Source organism: Oncorhynchus kisutch, linkage group LG29 (genome assembly GCF_002021735.2).
Source record: "Oncorhynchus kisutch isolate 150728-3 linkage group LG29, Okis_V2, whole genome shotgun sequence".
NCBI lineage: Eukaryota > Metazoa > Chordata > Actinopteri > Salmoniformes > Salmonidae > Oncorhynchus > Oncorhynchus kisutch.
Window position 1 is genome coordinate 3,999,663 of NC_034202.2, and position 19,655 is coordinate 4,019,317.

The 19,655-nt window shown below is 45.1% G+C and overlaps 1 protein-coding gene across 2 annotated transcripts in view; it reads left to right on the plus strand.

Moving 5' to 3' along the window:
• Positions 1–2,400: 2,400 nt before the first annotated feature.
• The window catches only part of LOC109873808 (zinc finger FYVE domain-containing protein 16), a 51,396-nt gene continuing 34,141 nt past the window's right edge, over positions 2,401–19,655 (plus strand). For both annotated transcript variants that reach the window (XM_020465528.2, XM_020465529.2), the window contains exons 1-3: positions 2,401–2,562; positions 13,906–14,020; positions 17,355–19,471. In XM_020465528.2, the coding sequence (XP_020321117.1) occupies positions 13,951–14,020; positions 17,355–19,471 (2,187 nt within the window). In that variant the 5' untranslated portion in view covers positions 2,401–2,562; positions 13,906–13,950. The remainder of the gene's footprint in view (positions 2,563–13,905; positions 14,021–17,354; positions 19,472–19,655) is intronic.

Genomic DNA, 19,655 nt, shown 5'->3' on the forward strand with positions numbered 1-19,655 from the left:
AAACAACTGGAGGCAGGGCTTTCTCCTATAGAGCTCCATTTTTATGGAATGGTCTGCCTACCCATGTGAGAGACGCAGACTCGGTCTCAACCTTTAAGTCTTTACTGAAGACTCATCTCTTCAGAGGGTCATATGATTGAGTGTAGTCTGGCCCAGGAGTGTGAAGGTGAACGGAAAGGCTCTGGAGCAACGAACCGCCCTTGCTGTTTCTGCCTGGCCGGTTCCCCTCTCTCCACGGCGATTCTCTGCCTCTAACCCTATTACAGGGGCTGAGTGGCTTACTGGTGCTCTTTTATGCCGTCCCTAGGAGGGGTGCGTCACTTGAGTGGGTTGAGTCACTGACGTGATCTTCCTGTCTGGGTTGGCTCCCCCCCTTGGGTTGTGCTGTGGCGGAGATCTTTGTGGGCTATACTCGGCCTTGTCTCAGGATGGTAGGTTGGTGGTTGAAGATATCCCTCTAGTGGTGTGGGGGCTGTGCTTTGGCAAAGTATGTGGGGTTATATCCTTCCTGTTTGGCCCTGTCCGGGGGTATCATCGGATGGGGCCACAGTGTCTCCTGACCCCTCCTGTCTCAGCCTCCTGTATTTATGCTGCAGTAGTTTATGTGTCGGGGGGCTAGGGTCAGTTTGTTATATCTGGAGTACTTCTCCTGTCTTATCTAGTGTCCTGTGTGAATTTAAGTATGCTCTCTCTAATTCTCTCTTTCTCTCTATCTCTCGGAGGACCTGAGCCCTAGGACTATGCCTCAGGACTACCTGGCATGATGACTCCTTGCTGTCCCCAGTCCACCTGGCCGTGCTGCTGCTCCAGTTTCAACTGTTCTGCCTGTGATTATTAATATTTGACCATGCTGGTCATTTATGAACATTTGAACATCTTGGCCATGTTCTATTATAATCTCCACCCGGCACAGCCAGAAGAGGACTGGCCACCCCACATAGCCTGGTTTCTTCCTAGGTTTTGGCCTTTCTAGGGAGTTTTACCTAGCCACCGTGCTTCTACAACTGCATTGCTTGCTGTTTGGGGTTTTAGGCTGGGTTTCTGTACAGCACTGAGATATCAGCTGATGTACGAAGGGCTATATAAATACATTTGATTTGCCTCATGCAGTGAGACACATCTCCTACGCTTTGGGTTGATCAGGCTGTTGATTGTGGCCTGTGGAATGTTGTCCCACTCCTCTTCAATGGCTGGGAGAAGTTGCTGGATATTGCCGGGAACTGGAACACGCTGTCGTACACGTCGATCCAGAGCATACCAAACATGCTCAATGGGTGGTGACATGTCTGGTGAGAATGCAGGACATGGAGGTACTGTAACATTTTCATCTTCCAGGAATTGTGTACAGATCCTTGGGACGCGCATTAACATTCTGAAACATGAGGTGATGGACGCAGATGAATGGCATGACAATGGACCCCAGGATCTCGTGATGGTATGTCTGTCCATTTAAATTGCCATTGATAAAATGCAATTGTGTTTGTTGTCCGTAGCTTATGCTTATGCCTGCCCATACCATAACCCCACCGCCATCATTGGGCACTCTGTTCACAACATTGACATCAGCAAACCGCTCACCCACACAACACCATCTGCCCTGTCCAGTTCAAACTGGGATTAATCTGTGAAGATCACACTTCTCATGTATGCCAGTGGCCATCGAAGGTGGAAGTCAGTTATGGTGAGGACGACGAGCACACCGGTGACCTGCCCTAAGACGGTTTCTGACAGTTTATGCAGAAATTCTTTGGTTGTGCAAACTCAGTTTCAACAGCTGTCTGGGTGGCTGGTCTCAGACAAACCCGCAGGGGAAGAAGCCGGATGTAGAGTTCTTGGGCTGGTGTGTTCACATGTGGACTGCAGTTGTGAGGCCGGTTGGACGTAATACCAAATCCTCTAAAATGACTTTGGTGGTGGCTTATGGTAGAGAAATGAACATTAAATTATCTTGCAACAGCTCTGGTGGATATTCCTGCCGTCAGCATTCCAATTGCACGCTCCCTCAACTCAACTTGAGACATCTGTGGCATTGTGTTGTGTGACAAAACTGCACATTTTAGAGTGGCCTTTTGTCCCAAGCACAAAGTGCACCTGTGTAATGACCATGCTGTTTAATCAGCTTCTTGATATGCCACACCTGCCAGGTTGATGGATTATCTTGGCAAAGGACAAATGATCACTAACAGGGATGTAAACAAATATGTGCACAACATTTGAGACAAATAAGCTTTTTGTGTTTATGGGACATTTCTGGGATATTTTATTTCAGCTCATGAAATCACTTTATATTTTTGCTGGGTGTATATTGATTAAATAAGTCATTACATTTTTTGTTGACCAAATTCAACACTCTCTCATTGACCTCCATGCAAAAACTCTTCACTTCGTGGGCAGATTTTGGGCGGAGTAAAACCTCTCGCCTCTTCCTCTCTGGCTTTAACAACTTCAGTGGAATAACGAAAGGACAAAGAGGATACGATCTAGATTCTAGACAAACCTTCTTTATAACCAGAAGAGTCGTTAAACAGTTGGAAGGGCGAAGACAGAATTATGAATCTTCCGGTAATGACAAAGAAAATTGTTTGTTGACCTGTGAATAATCATTGGTTAGCTAGCTAAATGTAGCAAGCTAACTTAGCTAGCTATTAGCTAAAATAATGTCATCTGGCTGCTCTCCACGTTTTATGATATTCACGGATGATGCAGAATGTGATGACTTGTTAGTACTTCTCGAGAACCCAAGGCGATATATCCATCGTACAGCCGGTCCCATTACCGTTTAGTATTGAATGGGCTAACTTGATAACAGACAAGCCGTTGGTGTATCTGGTGATATGTGTCAGCTAATAATGGTAATGTCAGCAGCCAGGAATTCGTCGAACTGTCTGTGCTTACTAGCTCATTTGTGACGATTAGCCTCCTGTAACTAGTGGTTAGGACTAGCTAGCTAACGTTAGCACTAGCTAGCTAACGTTAGCTCGTTACTGTTAGTTAGCTAACGTTAGCCAACGTTAATTAGCTATTAGCTAGACTGCTTGCTAGCTAGCTAGTAAACAACTGGAAGTTGAATTATTTGAGTAACTTTCACGAAGAAAAAAACATGTTTTAGGCTTAGTTAAAGAGAAACACGTAAATTCTGGTCTTTATTTTAACGGTTCGTTGCAAAAGTGATATATTTTGGTATTTTAGTAGTAGTAAATCGAACTATTTTTGGCCCTAGCGGTTCAACTCTTAACATTGACTCTAACAAGGGAGGGGTTCGATTGTTGGTGCTTTCAAGAAAACTGGGAACTCGGAAGAAAAAAACCGCATGTAAAATCATGATCTTCAGGTCGAAAAGTCTGATGTTTTAGAAAGAGTCCCAGTTTCCGACTTGGTATTCCGAGTCAGGTGACCGTGAAAAAATGATTATTCTCAATTCGTGATCGTTATTTTCCGAGTTCCCAGTGGTCTTGAACGCAGCATCTGGAATCTCGTTTCGGTCTTTGAGTGTCAGAAAGATACTTCACATAACACTATCTGAGGCGTTAAATAAGCTTGTTGACGAACGCCGATGTGGGTCTTTACGTGTAAAATTGATACGTCAAATAACACTTTGACACGTCAAATAACAGACAAGCTGTTGGTGTATCTGGTGATGTGTCAGCTAATAATGGTAATGTCAGCAGCCAGGAATTCGTCAACCCTGTTGCCCAAAGCTAACGTTCGTTATAAGCAGCCAGTTAGTGAAGCTAGCCAGAATAAGGATTAGGCACAATAGTGGCGTTTGCGGTTTGCCTTCAAAATAAAAGTACCCATTTGAAAGTGATGCTGAAGGTTACAAATGGTGGAATCATGCCATATTAAGACTAGATCATGTTTGTTTTTGTTGTTTTTTTACCCCCTTTTCTCCCCAATTTCGTGGTCTCCAATTGTTAGTAGCTACTATCTTGTCTCATCGCTACAACTCCCGTACGGACTCAGGAGAGACAAAGGTTGAAAGTCATGCGTCCTCCGATACACAACCCAACCAAGCCGCACTGCTTCTTAACACAGCGCGCATCCAACCCAGAAGCCGCCAGCCGCACCAATGTGTCGGAGGAAACACCGTGCACCTCACAACCTTGGTTAGCGTGCACTGCGCCCGGCCCGACACAGAAGTCACTGGTGCTGAGACAAGGCTATCCCTTCCGGCCAAGCCGTCCCTAACCCGGACGACACTAGGCCGATTGTGCATCACCCCACGGAGTCTCTGGTGGCGCTGCAGTACAGCGCCCTTAACCACTGCGCCACCCGGGAGGCCCTTAGACTAGATCATGTTAAACAAGGTTGGAATGCGACGCAATGAAATGGGGTATCAGTCCACTCGGTGACACCCACAGAACACAACTGTGAAGAGTTTACGCCAATATTAGCGTTGTAGGATCAATACCCAATATATTTTTTTGCCCAACGTCCTCTTCAGAGTTATCAGACTCCAAAACATCTACGCAGTATTGTTTTTCCTCGTGAATAGTGTTCAATGCACATGGGTTGACAATAAATGTGGCTCAATTCAGATGTTTCAGAGTCCCGCAATAAGAGCTACGACACTAATGTTCTCTGGGTGTCATTGAATAGACTGATACCCCATGTTATTGAGCCACAATCAATAGGTAAGGCTGTACAGGGAAATAAGTATGCCCCCAATGCAATTCTATACATCCAGTGTGATTTGTCAAATTTACAAATTATTGTATTTTGTTGATATTTATATAACATTCCAACCTATTCAATTATGGCATACTTCTACTATTTGTATTCATTTGCGTCACTGTCAATGACACTTTTATTTTGAAGGCTAACCGCAAAGTCCACTATTATGCTAATCCTTATTGTGGCCTGCTTCACATAGATGGGTTCGACCCCCGACATTAATCAAATACGAACTGAGTGATAGTCTAATCATTGTGTAATAACTACGTAAAATTTTTATATACGCGTTAAATTATTATGTGACCTACAGTCATATTCAGGTCCTGATTGGTCAGCAAGCTTATTTGACGTGTATATTTTTTGACATGCAAAGACCCAAACGGCGTTCCATAGTTGGCCAATGACCACCTGAAAATAACACTATCTGACGCGTTAAATGAGCTTGTTGACCAATGACAATAATTGTATTACGTAGTTATTACACATTGGTTACACTTTAACTCGTATTTCATGTCACAGCGACTAACGATACTTATGCTCAAATCATATTTTATTTGTCACATGCGCCGAATACAACAGGTGTAGTAGACCTTACCGTGGAACGCTTACTTACAAACCCTTAACCAACAATGCAGTTCAAGAAATAGAGTTAAGGAAATATTTAGAAAATAAAGTAAAACACAAAGTTAACGAGGCTATATACACGGGGTACCAGTACCGAGTCAATGTTCGGGGGTACAGGTTAGTCAAGGTCATTTGTGCATGTAGGTATGTGTGAAGTGACTATGCATAGATCATAGACAGCGCATGGCTGCAGTGAAAAAACAAATGGGGGGTGGTGGTGTCAATGTAAATAGTCCGGTTGGCCATTTTAATTATTTATTCAGCAGTATTATGACTTGGGGTTAGAAGCTGCCTTTTGAGCTTTGTGGGCAGTATGGTGTTGAACGCTGAGCTGTAGTCAATGAACAGCATTCTCACATAGGTGGTCCTTTTGTCCAGGTGGGAAAGGGCAGTGTGGAGTGCGATTGAGATTACGTCATCTGTGGATCTGTTGGGGAGGTATGCGAATTGTAGTGGGTCTAGGGTTTCTGGGATAATGATGTTTATGTGCGCCATGTCCAGCCTTTCAAAGCACTTCATGGCTACCCTTGTGAGTGCTACGGAGCGGTAATCATTTAGGCAGGTTACTTTGGCTTCCTTGGGCACAGGGACTATGATGGTCTGCTTGAAACATGTAGGTATTACAGACTTGGTCAGGGAGAAGTTGAAAATGTCAGCGTGATCACACAGTCGCCCGGAACAGCTGTTGCTTGCATGCATGCATGCATTTAGCTCGTCTGCTAGGCTCGCGTCACTGGGCAGCTCACGGCTGGGTTTCCCTTTGTCGTCCGTGATAGTTTGCAAGCCCTGCCACATCCGGCGAGCGTCAGAGCCGGTGTAGTAGGATTCAATCTTAATCCTGTATGGATGCTTTGCTTGTTTGATGGTTTGTCTGAGGGCATAGCAGGATTTCTTATATGCGTCCGGATTAGTGTCCCGCTCCTTGAAACCTGGCAGTTCTAGCCTTTAGCTTGAAGTGTTGCCTGTAATCCATGGCTTCTGGTTGGGAAATGTACGTATGGTCACTGTGGGGACGACGTCATCGATGCACTTATTGATGAAGCTGGCGAGTGAGGTGGGACACTGTGAAGTCCATGGAGAACAAGAGCACCTCCTCCCAGCTGCCCACTGCACTGAGGCTAGGTAACACTGTCACCACCTATAAATCCATGATTATCGAAAACTTCAACAAGCATTTCTCAACAGCTGGCCATGCCTTCCGCCTGGCTACTCCAACCTCGGCCAACAGCTCCGCCCCCCCCGCAGCTACTCGCCCAAGCCTCTCCAGGTTCTCCTTTACCCAAATCCAGATAGCAGATGTTCTGAAAGAGCTGCAAAACCTGGACCCGTACAAATCAGCTGGGCTTGACAATCTGGACCCTCCATTTCTGAAACTATCCGCCGGCATTGTCGCAACCCCTATTACCAGCCTGTTCAACCTCTCTTTCATATCGTCTGAGATCCCCAAGGATTGGAAAGCTGCCGCAGTCATCCCCCTCTTCAAAGGGGGAGACACCCTGGACCCAAACTGTTCCAGACCTATATCCATCCTGCCCTGCCTATCTAAGGTCTTCGAAAGCCAAGTCAACAAACAGGTCACTGACCATCTCGAATCCCACCGTACCTTCTCCGCTGTGCAATCTGGTTTCCGAGCCGGTCACGGGTGCACCTCAGCCACACTCAAGGTACTAAACGATATCATAACCGCCATCGATAAAAGACAGTACTGTGCAGCAGTCTTCATCAACCTTGCCTAGGCTTTCGACTCTGTCAATCACCATATTCTTATCGGCAGACTCAGTAGCCTCCGTTTTTCGGATGACTGCCTTGCCTGGTTCACCAATTACTTTGCAGACAGAGTTCAGTGTGTCAAATCGGAGGGCATGCTGTCCGGTCCTCTGGCAGTCTCTATGGGGGTGCCACAGGGTTCAATCCTCGGCCGACTCTTTTCTCTGTATATATCAATGATGTTGCTCTTGCTGCGGGCGATTCCCTGATCCACCTCTACGCAGACGACACCATTCTATATACTTCAGGCCCGTCCTTGGACACTGTGCTATCTAACCTCCAAACGAGCTTCAATGCCATACAACACTCCTTCCGTGGCCTCCAACTGCTCTTAAACGCTAGTAAAACCAAATGCATGATTTTCAACCGTTCGCTGCCTGCACCCGCACGCCTGACCAGCATCACCACCCTGGATGGTTCCGACCTTGAATATGTGGACATCTATAAGTACCTAGGTGTCTGGCTAGACTGTAAACTCTCCTTCCAGACTCATATCAAACATCTCCAATCAAAAATCAAATCAAGAGTCGGCTTTCTATTCCGCAACAAAGCCTCCTTCACTCACGCCGCCAAACTTACCCTAGTAAAACTGACTATCCTACCGATCCTCGACTTCGGCGATGTCATCTACAAAATTGCTTCCAACACTCTACTCAGCAAACTGGATGCAGTTTATCACAGTGCCATCCGTTTTGTCACTAAAGCACCTTATACCACCCATGCTCTCTTGTATGCTCTAGTCGGCTGGCCCTCGCTACATATTCGTCGCCAGACCCACTGGCTCCAGGTCATCTACAAGTCCATGCTAGGTAAAGCTCCGCCTTATCTCAGTTCACTGGTCACGATGGCAACACCCATCCGTAGCACGCGCTCCAGCAGGTGTATCTCACTGATCATCCCTAAAGCCAACACCTCATTTGGCCGCCTTTCGTTCCAGTTCTCTGCTGCCTGTGACTGGAACGAATTGCAAAAATCGCTGAAGTTGGAGACTTTTATCTCCCTCACCAACTTCAAACATCTGCTATCTGAGCAGTTAACCGATCGCTGCAGCTGTACATAGTCTATCGGTAAATAGCCCACCCATTTTTACCTACCTCATCCCCATACTGTTTTTATTTATTTACTTTTCTGCTCTTTTGCACACCAATATCTCTACCTGTACATGACCATCTGATCATTTATCACTCCAGTGTTAATCTGCAAAATTAATCATTCGCCTACCTCCTCATGCCTTTTGCACACAATGTATATAGACTCTCTCTTTTTTTTTTTTCTACTGTTATTGACCTGTTAATTGTTTACTCCATGTGTAACTCTGTGTTTGTTCACACTGCTATGCTTTATCTTAGCCTACCTGGTTAAATAAAGGTGAAAAAAAGTGGTATACTCCTCAATGCCATTGGATGAATCCCTGAACATATTCCAGTCTGTGCTAGCAAAAGTCCTGTAGCATCCGCATCAACTGACCACTTTCGTATTGAGCAAGTCACTGCTACTTCCTGCTTTCGTTTCTACTTGTCAGCAGCAATTATTTTCCAAATGGGGTGCGAGGGAGAGCTTTGTATGCGTGTCAGTATGTGGAGTAAAGGTGGTCTAGATGTTTAAAAAAAAATCTCCCTCTGGTTGCACGTGGCATGCTTATAGAAATGAAGTAAAACGGGTTTTGTTTGCCTGCATTAAAGACCCCGACCACTAGGAGCGCCGCTTCTGGATGAGCATATTCTTGTTTGCTTGCAGCTCGTTGAGTGTGGTCTTAGTGCCAGCATCGGTTTGTGGTGGTAAACAGATGACTACGAATAATCTATATGAGAACTCTGTTGGTAGATCGTGTTATCTACAGCTTATCATGAGGTACTCTACCTCAGGCGAGCAATACCTCAAGACTTCTTTAATATTAGACATTGTGCACCAGCTGTTATTGACAAATAGACACACACCCCCACCCCTCATCTTAACTGACGTAGCTTCTCTGCCCTGCCGTTGCACAATAAACCCATCCAGCTTTATATTATCCCCGTCGTCGTTCAGCCATGACTCTGCGAAACATAATATATTCGTTTTTAATGTCCCGTTGGTAGGATAGTCTTAATCGTAGATTATCCATTTTATTTTCCATGGATTGCACGTTGGCCAATATAATGGTTGGTAGTGGAAGTTTACTCACTCACTTCTCAGAAGGCAGCCCGACCTCTGGTCGGGGGGGGGGGGGGGGGGGGGGGGGGTCGACGTCAAGGTCAAATCATGACAACCGTGATCTTCAGGTTGGATTGTCGGAGCTTTAGAAAGAGGCTCGAGTTCCCAACTTGGAATTCTGAGTTGGAAGATATTTCAAAACTATTTTTTCCAGTCGGAGCTAGTTTTCTTTTGTCAAGAGTGCACAGTTGTCTTGAAGTCGGAGATTTCCTAGTTTCCAGGTGTTTTTAACATGGAATTGGGCACATTCAAAGTGCTGTGCTTTTACCTAAAGAAAAGAAACATGTCGGCTTTGAGGATTATAGCTAACTATATCATCGTATCGTTTAGTAAAAATAAAGAAACCCTTGAATGAGTAGGTTTGCCAAAAATTTGACTGGTAACTCTATATTATTTTCCCAAATCCTTTTATTTAGAATATTTAATCTGTTGCCACACACTTCTAATTCTAAAAAGTGAAAACATACCTGTGAGAGGGGTCGCTCTGTTTGGAGTTTTGTACTAAGAGTTGTGAAAATGTACCACATATTTGTGAAAACCTACAACTACTAACAGGTCACACTTGTAACGCAGACAGTCTTTCATTCAAAACCTGTCATTGTGTATTCATTTGGATTGTAAACATCTCTCAGCACACAACCATCGATTCAAAATATAAGTTTATTGTGAAATGTAATGAGAACATTAGTTTAATCAACATAATGATCTTTTCAATTTAGTAATATTAACTACCAGTTAATCCAATAGCAAACATTGCAAGATACGTGTTTCAAATCACCCTTAGAAGTGCTGAAAGTAATATGCTACAACAGTACTATAAACTACAGTAACTACTCGATTTTCACGTTAGGCAATACTCTTACATTACTCAACCAAATTTCCATAATATCTAGCCGATGTCTAATCGAAGGGGTGATCAATGAAGACATCTTCTACAATCATTCATGCAAAATAAAATTTTATTTTTCAGATATAATTGCAAAGAAATGTAAGAAATGAAATGAAGGAAAATAAAACCACGTTTAGCGCGCATTAATTTGCATCAAGCCTGTCTTGAGCATTTGGCCATAAATTCTCATCCACATCACAGTGAATGTCCTCATTGTTAATGCACTGCTGGAAAAACCTTTTGGCATGGCTAATCCAAGCTTGACATTGGTCTGTATTGATGTCGCCGCATGCCTCATCCATTGCCAGAAGGAGCCTGGCAAGCTTATGTGGCTGGCGATAGTACACCTTCCACCTCCATGCTGAAAAATAAAATCCTTTTAAAGGGTTGAGGAAAGGAGAGTATGGGGACAGATATAAGGTCACAAATCGGGGATGGGCCCAAAACCTGACATTGTCCCACACAATGACATAGGTGACCCCCTTCACCTTGACAGGCCTGCTCAATTTAATTGAGAAACACAATGTGTGTGGCATTGTAGGATCCAAGTAATGGACTATGTCCTCCCACATCATCTTCTGAAATATCTGCGCACATGGAGATGTTTCCCCCACCTTGTCCAGGCATTTGGACGGTCGCCCATTGGCCGATGAGGTTCCGCCCACAGCGCCAGGTTTTGGCCTGCTTCAACAACAAAGATCTGCTTATGATGTCACACAGCATCATCAAGCACCATATAAAAATATATATTTTGGTTAGTTATTTTTACAGTCTAGTTCCAATATGATATTGTGAAGTAGCATGTGCATCAAGTAGTAACAGTAATACAGTATATAGTGCTACACCTGAACATAGCCTGCCTGCAGTTTTCACCTGATCGTTGTTTCTCTCAAGGCACCAGGTAAATGTGTTTTATAGATACCTGGTGGCTCTTTGAAAAACGGGCAATTGTTGTTAGGCTGATGGTTGCCACATTGGCAAAGGTGTTGTCATTCTCAATGGCCTGTTTTATTTTTCACAACTGTATGTCATTCCTGGCCCTCACCATTTTCACCACTGCCCTCTTCTGCTGGTCGGTCAGCACACTGCCACGGCTACCCCCATGGGGCGTCAGGGTAGCCTAGTGGTTAGAGTGTTGGACTAGTAACCGGAAGGTTGCAAGTTCAAACCCCCGAGCTCAGAAGGTATAAATCTGTCATTCTGCCCCTGAACAGGCAGTTAACCCACTGTTCCCCGGTAGGACGTCATTGAAAATAAGAATTTGTTCTTAACTGACTTGCCTAGTTAAATAAAGGTTAAAACATTTTTTTTTATGGGGTCTAATGTCAATTCTGAGGGTAGAACAGAGTATACTGGCAATAGATCATACAGTATGAATACTGTAACATGTTTTGTGAATTTACATGCATTACAAAATATGCCATGGTAAAGCATAATGCATATCCTGCAGACTTAACTTTTGTTTGTTTGTTTGTTGGCAAAAACATGTTTTAGTGATCGAATTGCTCTTTTCAGATTGCAGTGAACTAATCTGGCAGGTCCTGCGAACGATGATGGCCAAAATTCATTAGACACAACAGTTCCCTGCCATCTGCTTCCTTCTCTCTGATGTCCACCTCTTTGACAGGGCTCATGCACACCTCTTTGATAAGGCACATGCCCACCTCTCTGGCGGGCACCCATCTGCTTCCTTCTCTCTGATGTCCACCTCTTTGACAGGGCTCATGCACACCTCTTTGATAAGGCACATGCCCACCTCTCTGGCGGGCACCCATCTGCTTCCTTCTCTCTGATGTCCACCTCTTTGACAGGGCTCATGCACACCTCTTTGATAAGGCACATGCCCACCTCTCTAACGGGCACCTTGTCCACGAGCTCTTTGATTTCTTCCTTGCTGTCTATCCTGCTCCATGTTGAAAGAAATTGAAAGTGTTCACAATTTTTATATGGGGACCAATTGTGGTAACCACTTTCTGAAATCAATTAGCAATAACCAGTAGTCATTATGTATCATACATGTCATTTAGATGTTTATATGTTACAAATACACTATTCATGTAGTTCTCTAAATCCATATATAGAGGACAAACCAGTTTAAAAGATATGGTTTACCAAACGGTTAAGTGATTAACCATTAAGCGCAGTTGAATTAAGTGATGGTCAAATATATTTTAAACAATTGAGAAGAGAATCAAATAAGTATTGCGAGCCTTGTACTGTGAAAGCCAATTACTTTATATGAAAGTTATTTCTAGATGAAACACGGATTAGGTTTGGTGAAAAAGCTACTGTGTGATTTTGGGTGTTGTACTTTGTTGTGAGAACTGCCTTGATGATCTGTTGTGAGTTTTGTAGTAAGTTGTGAAATTGTACCACATACTTGGGAAAATAGTACCAAAGAGATAAAGAAAGGTAATTTCACCATTGGAAGAAGAGCTACTGCGTAAATACTGCAATGCGGGTTGAATTACACTTTTCTTCCCAACGCAATACCTCAATAAATGTGAGTCCACATTTCAAATATTTATTTTGGTGCTACTTGGGGGATTTGAATTTACACCTCAAGTGGCAATAGATGTCAGGAACTCGGCGCCTTACCACTGTGAACTAACTGTTCAGAAGTGTATATGTTTGCGATGCACATAATTGTATTTTCAGAGTGTGCCAGTTGATTTCTGGTAAGTATGCTTTAGTGAGAGAGAAAGTGTTGATCAGTTACAACTACGTTTACCCACCCCAAATGAATATGTATGAGCAATTCTCCCCACCCACAACTTCTCACCTGAATGCATTTATTTAGTTAATTTTAAGGAAATTGGGTTTGAGATTTACCCTTTAATCCTAATTGAACGAATACATAGCTAATGTTAGCCATTCCACTTCTAGTTATAACCTAGTGCTAGCTAACTAGTATTAGACTTAACATTGCCTTGATTAGGAAATATTAGGCAGCATGGATGCTAGCTAATAGCTGATCATACATCAACCTGGTCTCATAGACAAGATGTAACATATTAAAATTAAATCCAGGACACTGGATTTAATGGTTACATACGACAGCTGGTTTAAGGTAGTGGTTGGTCCGGGTGAGTACAACAGGAACGTCTTGCAAGTTCGAATCTCTTCACCGACAACTTTAGCATTTTAGCTAATTAGCAACTACTTAGCATGTTGGCTAACCCTAACCTTAACCCTTTAGCCTAACTCCTAACCCTACCTGCTAGCCCAACTAGTGAAATTTGTCACGACCGGCATAAGCTAGGTCCATAGCTAGATGACCAGATTTATTTTATTGTTTTATTAGCCCAGCTGCTAATACTGGCTCCTGGCAAGCTAGCTACCTAGCTGGGCCTGTTGTAGTCTTTAACCAATGCAAGGTGAGTTCAGGTCAGACAGGTGGAGTCTCACAATACAAATTGTGATGCCAGTTGACATGTCATTACACTGAAACTGGAGAAATTCTGTCTTGTAGATCTTTTGATTATAGATTACCCCACAGACATTGAGAGCAGGGGTCAGAGTCTGAAGTACACAATCAGCTGGAGAACGTGCTCTGCTGACTGTTTGGTCAACAATTGATATGTTATTAATTTTTCAACTTGTCTGGGGACTGTGGGTGAAAGCTTAGCTTCATAGCCAAGAACTACAGCATTTTAACACTGATGTGGAAACTGAAATGTCGATCAAAATGCATTCATCCTGTCCACATAAGACCAATAGATAAAGATAACATAATACTTCCTGTTTCTCTTCTCCAGGAGGTGAAGGCGTGAGTGGAGCCGGTCTCCCACGGACAGCCCAGCATGGACAGCTTCTTTAAGGCTGCTGTGTGCGACCTGGACAAGCTGCTGGATGATTTTGAGCTCAATACAGGTTAGACACGGGTTACTACTGTCTCAATACAGGTTAGACACGGGTTACTACTGTCTCAATACAGGTTAGACACGGGTTACTACTGTCTCAATACAGGTTAGACACGGGTTACTACTGTCTCAATACAGGTTAGACACGGGTTACTACTGTCTCAATACAGGTTAGACACGGGTTACTACTGTCTCAATACAGGTTAGACACGGGTTACTACTGTCTCAATACAGGTTAGACACGGGTTACTACTGTCTCAATACAGGTTAGACACGGGTTACTACTGTCTCAATACAGGTTAGACACGGGTTACTACTGTCTCAATACAGGTTAGACACGGGTTACTACTGTCTCAATACAGGTTAGACACGGGTTACTACTGTCTCAATACAGGTTAGACACGGGTTACTACTGTCTCAATACAGGTTAGACACGGGTTACTACTGTCTCAATACAGGTTAGACACGGGTTACTACTGTCTCAATACAGGTTAGACACGGGTTACTACTGTCTCAATACAGGTTAGACACGGGTTACTACTGTCTCAATACAGGTTAGACACGGGTTACTACTGTCTCAATACAGGTTAGACACGGGTTACTACTGTCTCAATACAGGTTAGACACGGGTTACTACTGTCTCAATACAGGTTAGACACGGGTTACTACTGTCTCAATACAGGTTAGACACGGGTTACTACTGTCTCAATACAGGTTAGACACGGGGTACTACTGTCTCAATACAGGTTAGACACGGGTTACTACTGTCTCAATACAGGTTAGACACGGGTTACTACTGTCTCAATACAGGTTAGACACGGGTTACTACTGTCTCAATACAGGTTAGACACGGGTTACTACTGTCTCAATACAGGTTAGTTACTACTGTCTCAATACAGGTTAGCTACTACTGTCTCAATACAGGTTAGTTACTACTGTCTCAATACAGGTTAGTTACTACTGTCTCAATACAGGTTAGTTACTACTGTCTCAATACAGGTTAGTTACTACTGTCTCAATACAGGTTAGTTACTACTGTCTCAATACAGGTTAGTTACTACTGTCTCAATACAGGTTAGTTACTACTGTCTCAATACAGGTAAGTTACTACTGTCTCAATACAGGTTAGTTACTACTGTCTCAATACAGGTTAGTTACTACTGTCTCAATACAGGTTAGTTACTACTGTCTCAATACAGGTTAGTTACTACTGTCTCAATACAGGTTAGTTACTACTGTCTCAATACAGGTTAGTTACTACTGTCTCAATACAGGTTAGTTACTACTGTCTCAATACAGGTTAGTTACTACTGTCTCAATACAGGTTAGTTACTACTGTCTCAATACAGGTTAGTTACTACTGTCTCAATACAGGTTAGACACGGGTTACTACTGTCTCAATACAGGTTAGTTACTACTGTCTCAATACAGGTTAGACACGGGTTACTACTGTCTCAATACAGGTTAGTTACTACTGGCTCAATACAGGTTAGACACGGGTTACTACTGTCTCAATACAGGTTAGTTACTACTGTCTCAATACAGGTTAGACACGGGTTACTACTGTCTCAATACAGGTTAGACACGGGTTACTACTGTCTCAATACAGGTTAGTTACTACTGTCTCAATACAGGTTAGACACGGGTTACTACTGTCTCAATACAGGTTAGTTACTACTGTCTCAATACAGGTTAGACACGGCTTACTACTGTCTCAATACAGGTTAGACACGGCTTACTACTGTCTCAATACAGGTTAGACACGGCTTACTACTGTCTCAATACAGGTTAGACACGGGTTACTACTGTCTCAATACAGGTTAGTTACTACTGTCTCAATACAGGTTAGACACGGGTTACTACTGTCTCAATACAGGTTAGTTACTACTGTCTCAATACAGGTTAGACACGGGTTACTACTGTCTCAATACAGGTTAGACACGGCTTACTACTGTCTCAATACAGGTTAGACACGGGTTACTACTGTCTCAATACAGGTTAGACACGGGTTACTACTGTCTCAATACAGTTTAGACACGGGTTATTACTGTCTCAATACAGGTTAGACACGGGTTATTACTGTCTCAATACAGGTTAGACACGGGTTACTAGTGTCTCAATACAGGTTAGACACGGGTTACTACTGTCTCAATACAGGTTAGACACGGGTTACTACTGTCTCAATACAGGTTAGACACGGGTTACTACTGTCTCAATACAGGTTAGACACGGGTTACTACTGTCTCAATACAGGTTAGACACGGGTTACTACTGTCTCAATACAGGTTAGTTACTACTGTCTCAATACAGGTTAGACACGGGTTACTACTGTCTCAATACAGGTTAGACACGGGTTACTACTGTCTCAATACAGGTTAGTTACTACTGTCTCAATACAGGTTAGACACGGGTTACTACTGTCTCAATACAGGTTAGACACGGGTTACTACTGTCTCAATACAGGTTAGTTACTGTCTCAATACAGGTTAGTTACTACTGTCTCAATACAGTTTAGACACGGGTTACTACTGTCTCAATACAGGTTACTTACTACTGTCTCAATACAGGTTAGACACGGGTTACTACTGTCTCAATACAGGTTAGACACTACTGTCTCAATACAGGTTAGTTACTACTGTCTCAATACAGGTTAGACACGGGTTACTACTGTCTCAATACAGGTTAGACACTACTGTCTCAATACAGGTTAGACACGGGTTACTACTGTCTCAATACAGGTTAGACACTACTGTCTCAATACAGGTTAGTTACTACTGTCTCAATACAGGTTAGACACGGGTTACTACTGTCTCAATACAGGTTAGTTACTACTGTCTCAATACAGGTTAGACATGGGTTACTACTGTCTCAATACAGGTTAGTTACTACTGTCTCAATACAGGTTAGTTACTACTGTCTCAATACAGGTTAGTTACTACTGTCTCAATACAGGTTAGTTACTACTGTCTCAATACAGGTTAGACACGGGTTACTACTGTCTCAATACAGGTTAGTTACTACTGTCTCAATACAGGTTAGACATGGGTTACTACTGTCTCAATACAGGTTAGTTACTACTGTCTCAATACAGGTTAGTTACTACTGTCTCAATACAGGTTAGACACGGGTTACTACTGTCTGAAAAAAATGTATTCGGTAGCATGTTTTTCATTTCTGTATGTTGAGGGAAGGTCGGAGGGGTGTAGTGTTACGTGAAAATATATATATATTTTTTTTAAATGTGAAACTTGTGGTGTAATTTATTTGACAACTTGTCGCTCACTTGTTCTGGTGAGATATTAACAACAGAACTGATTAACGGATACTTTTCCCTTCCCCACAAGATGAGCATGAGTGCAGATCAGTCTCCCTGTCGCCTCCCTCATATCCCGGCCACTCTCTGGGCGCCCAGGGTTTCCTTCCGGAACCCTCCAAAGTTCCAGTTCCACACTCTCTCCCTGACCTCAACTCCCTGCACTACGGCTCTGCTTCCAGCTCCCCCGACCATCCTAGCCCCAGTTCTGTGGAGTGTGAGACCAAGGCCCGGCCCCTCACTGGGGTGGACCTGCTCTCCTCTGTAGACGGCCGGGGGTCAGCTAAGAGCTCTGCACCGCCCTGCCCAGACCGGGCCCTGAAGCCTGTGTGTGATCTGGTCAGTGACACAGGCTCAGCCCACCTCCTCCAGGCCAACAGCCACACCGCCTTCAGTAAGCTGGATGTGGCAGAGAGCCGGCTGGAGGAGGAGCTTCTGGTGGACTTCACCAGCCCCGTGGTGGCTTTGCCTAGGGAAGCCTCAGCAGGCCTGGGTCTGGGTCCCGGACATGGGAGTACTGAGGGGAGGGAGGCTCTTGGCGGGGGAGGGGAGGTGCTGCTGGGGCTGGACTCTGGTGGTTATGCTGCCTCTCTCAGTCTGCTCGATGTGATTTTGCCTGCTGCTGTGGAGAGAGCCTGTGAGCCCACAAATCCCCCCTCGCTGAGAAACTCTGAGTCTGGAGAGACGGAGGGAGAGGAGGCGGGCATAGAGGTGTCACTTATCAACTGTCAACTGGAGAACTCACCTGACCACCAGGACCAGCCTGTAGTCCTGCCCGTTGCCATGGACACCAAGACAGAGGACACACCCACGTGTGATATCGCCACAGATGTCAGGGATGAGAGCGAGGGGTACTCTGAGCTGGCTGAAGTAGAGAGTTCTGGGAGCTGCACTGGACAGGAACCTAACTCTGAGGACTGCAGTGGCTTTGTGTCTGAGAGCCCCTCAGCCCTGTCCTGCCTGCCCATGGCCGTGTCCATGTGCAGGGCCCTGGTGGCCTCCAAGAACCCTGAGGAGGCCATGGGAGGAGGGTTAGAGGTAGCTGAGGCTGTCCCAACTGAGAACTTAGAGGCAGTGTCCCTGTCTGCATCTGAGGTGCAGGGGGAAGTCAGTCTCCCAGAGAACCCTGGGACTGTGGAGGATTGTACCAGCCCTGATTCTGCCCCTGAAGACCTCTCAGTCCAGTCCCCTAATACAGAGAGCCCAGAGATGACAACTATGCCTTTCCACCTGGCTGTCTCAGCTCCCCCCGTCTCCCAGGTCAGCTTCTCTCAAGTGGAGGTCCAGCCGGCCCCCATGTCTCCAGAGCGACCTGCGTCCCCTCCCTCAGAGCCCAGCCTAAGCCCGGTGGACCCCCCTGAGTTTGGCTTTGAGTACCTGCCGGAGAGTGACCAGGCTGGGCTGCTGGTGACGGATGAGGAGCTGGATGCTTTCCTCCGTGGGGAGGCTCAAGGTGAGGAGGACCAGGGAGTCCCTCACTGCGAGAGGCCCGGGGAGAACCTCCAGGACGAGGGCTTCTCTGAGCTCAATGGGGACCTGGAGGAGCGGCTGGTGGAGGAGGAGCTGCAGAGCTACAGCCGGAGCCGAGGGGAGGGGTTGGCCTACCTGGATAGCGACAGGACCTCGTCCGCGTCTGCAGAGGGAAGTGTGAGCTTAGCCCCCTCCATGCCCTCCCAGGACCCCAGTAGTCCCAGTAACCTCCCACCACCCTACTTTGGAGGGGCCCGACCCAAACAGCTGCACTGCCAAGCAACCAGGGCACCTCCAGCAGTAGGGGAGGACCAGGGGCCCAGTAGCCCCACAGATAGCACCGACGCTGGGGAGGAGGTGGACCAGAGCCCCTCTCCTCCCAGCCCCAATCTTGCTCAGGACCCCTCTAAACTGGGTGTGCCCTGCCCAGGGTACTCCCCAACAGAGCCCTACGTGAGCAGTGTGGGGTACAACGAGCTGTCGGAGCCCCCACCCTACCCTGGTGAGCCTGCTGAGGAGGGGTCTGGGTCCTCAGAGGGGAGGGAGGTGGAGGATGAGAATGGGCTGGGGTGCAAGCAACCCCCCTGGGTGCCAGATTCGGAGGCTCCCAACTGTATGAACTGCTGGCAGAAGTTCACGTTCACCAGGAGGAGGCACCACTGCCGGGCCTGTGGGAAGGTACGTAGCTAGATCTGTCCTTGAAGGGACTTTCTTTTTCCCTACTAATTCCTAGGGTCATAGTTTGCCCTATTGATAGCATTTTTGGTGTTTTGACTATATACTTTTTATATTAGGTGCAAGTAAATATAAATGACTTTTACCTTGCAACACATAATAAAGAGCTCTAACTAAACTTAAATGA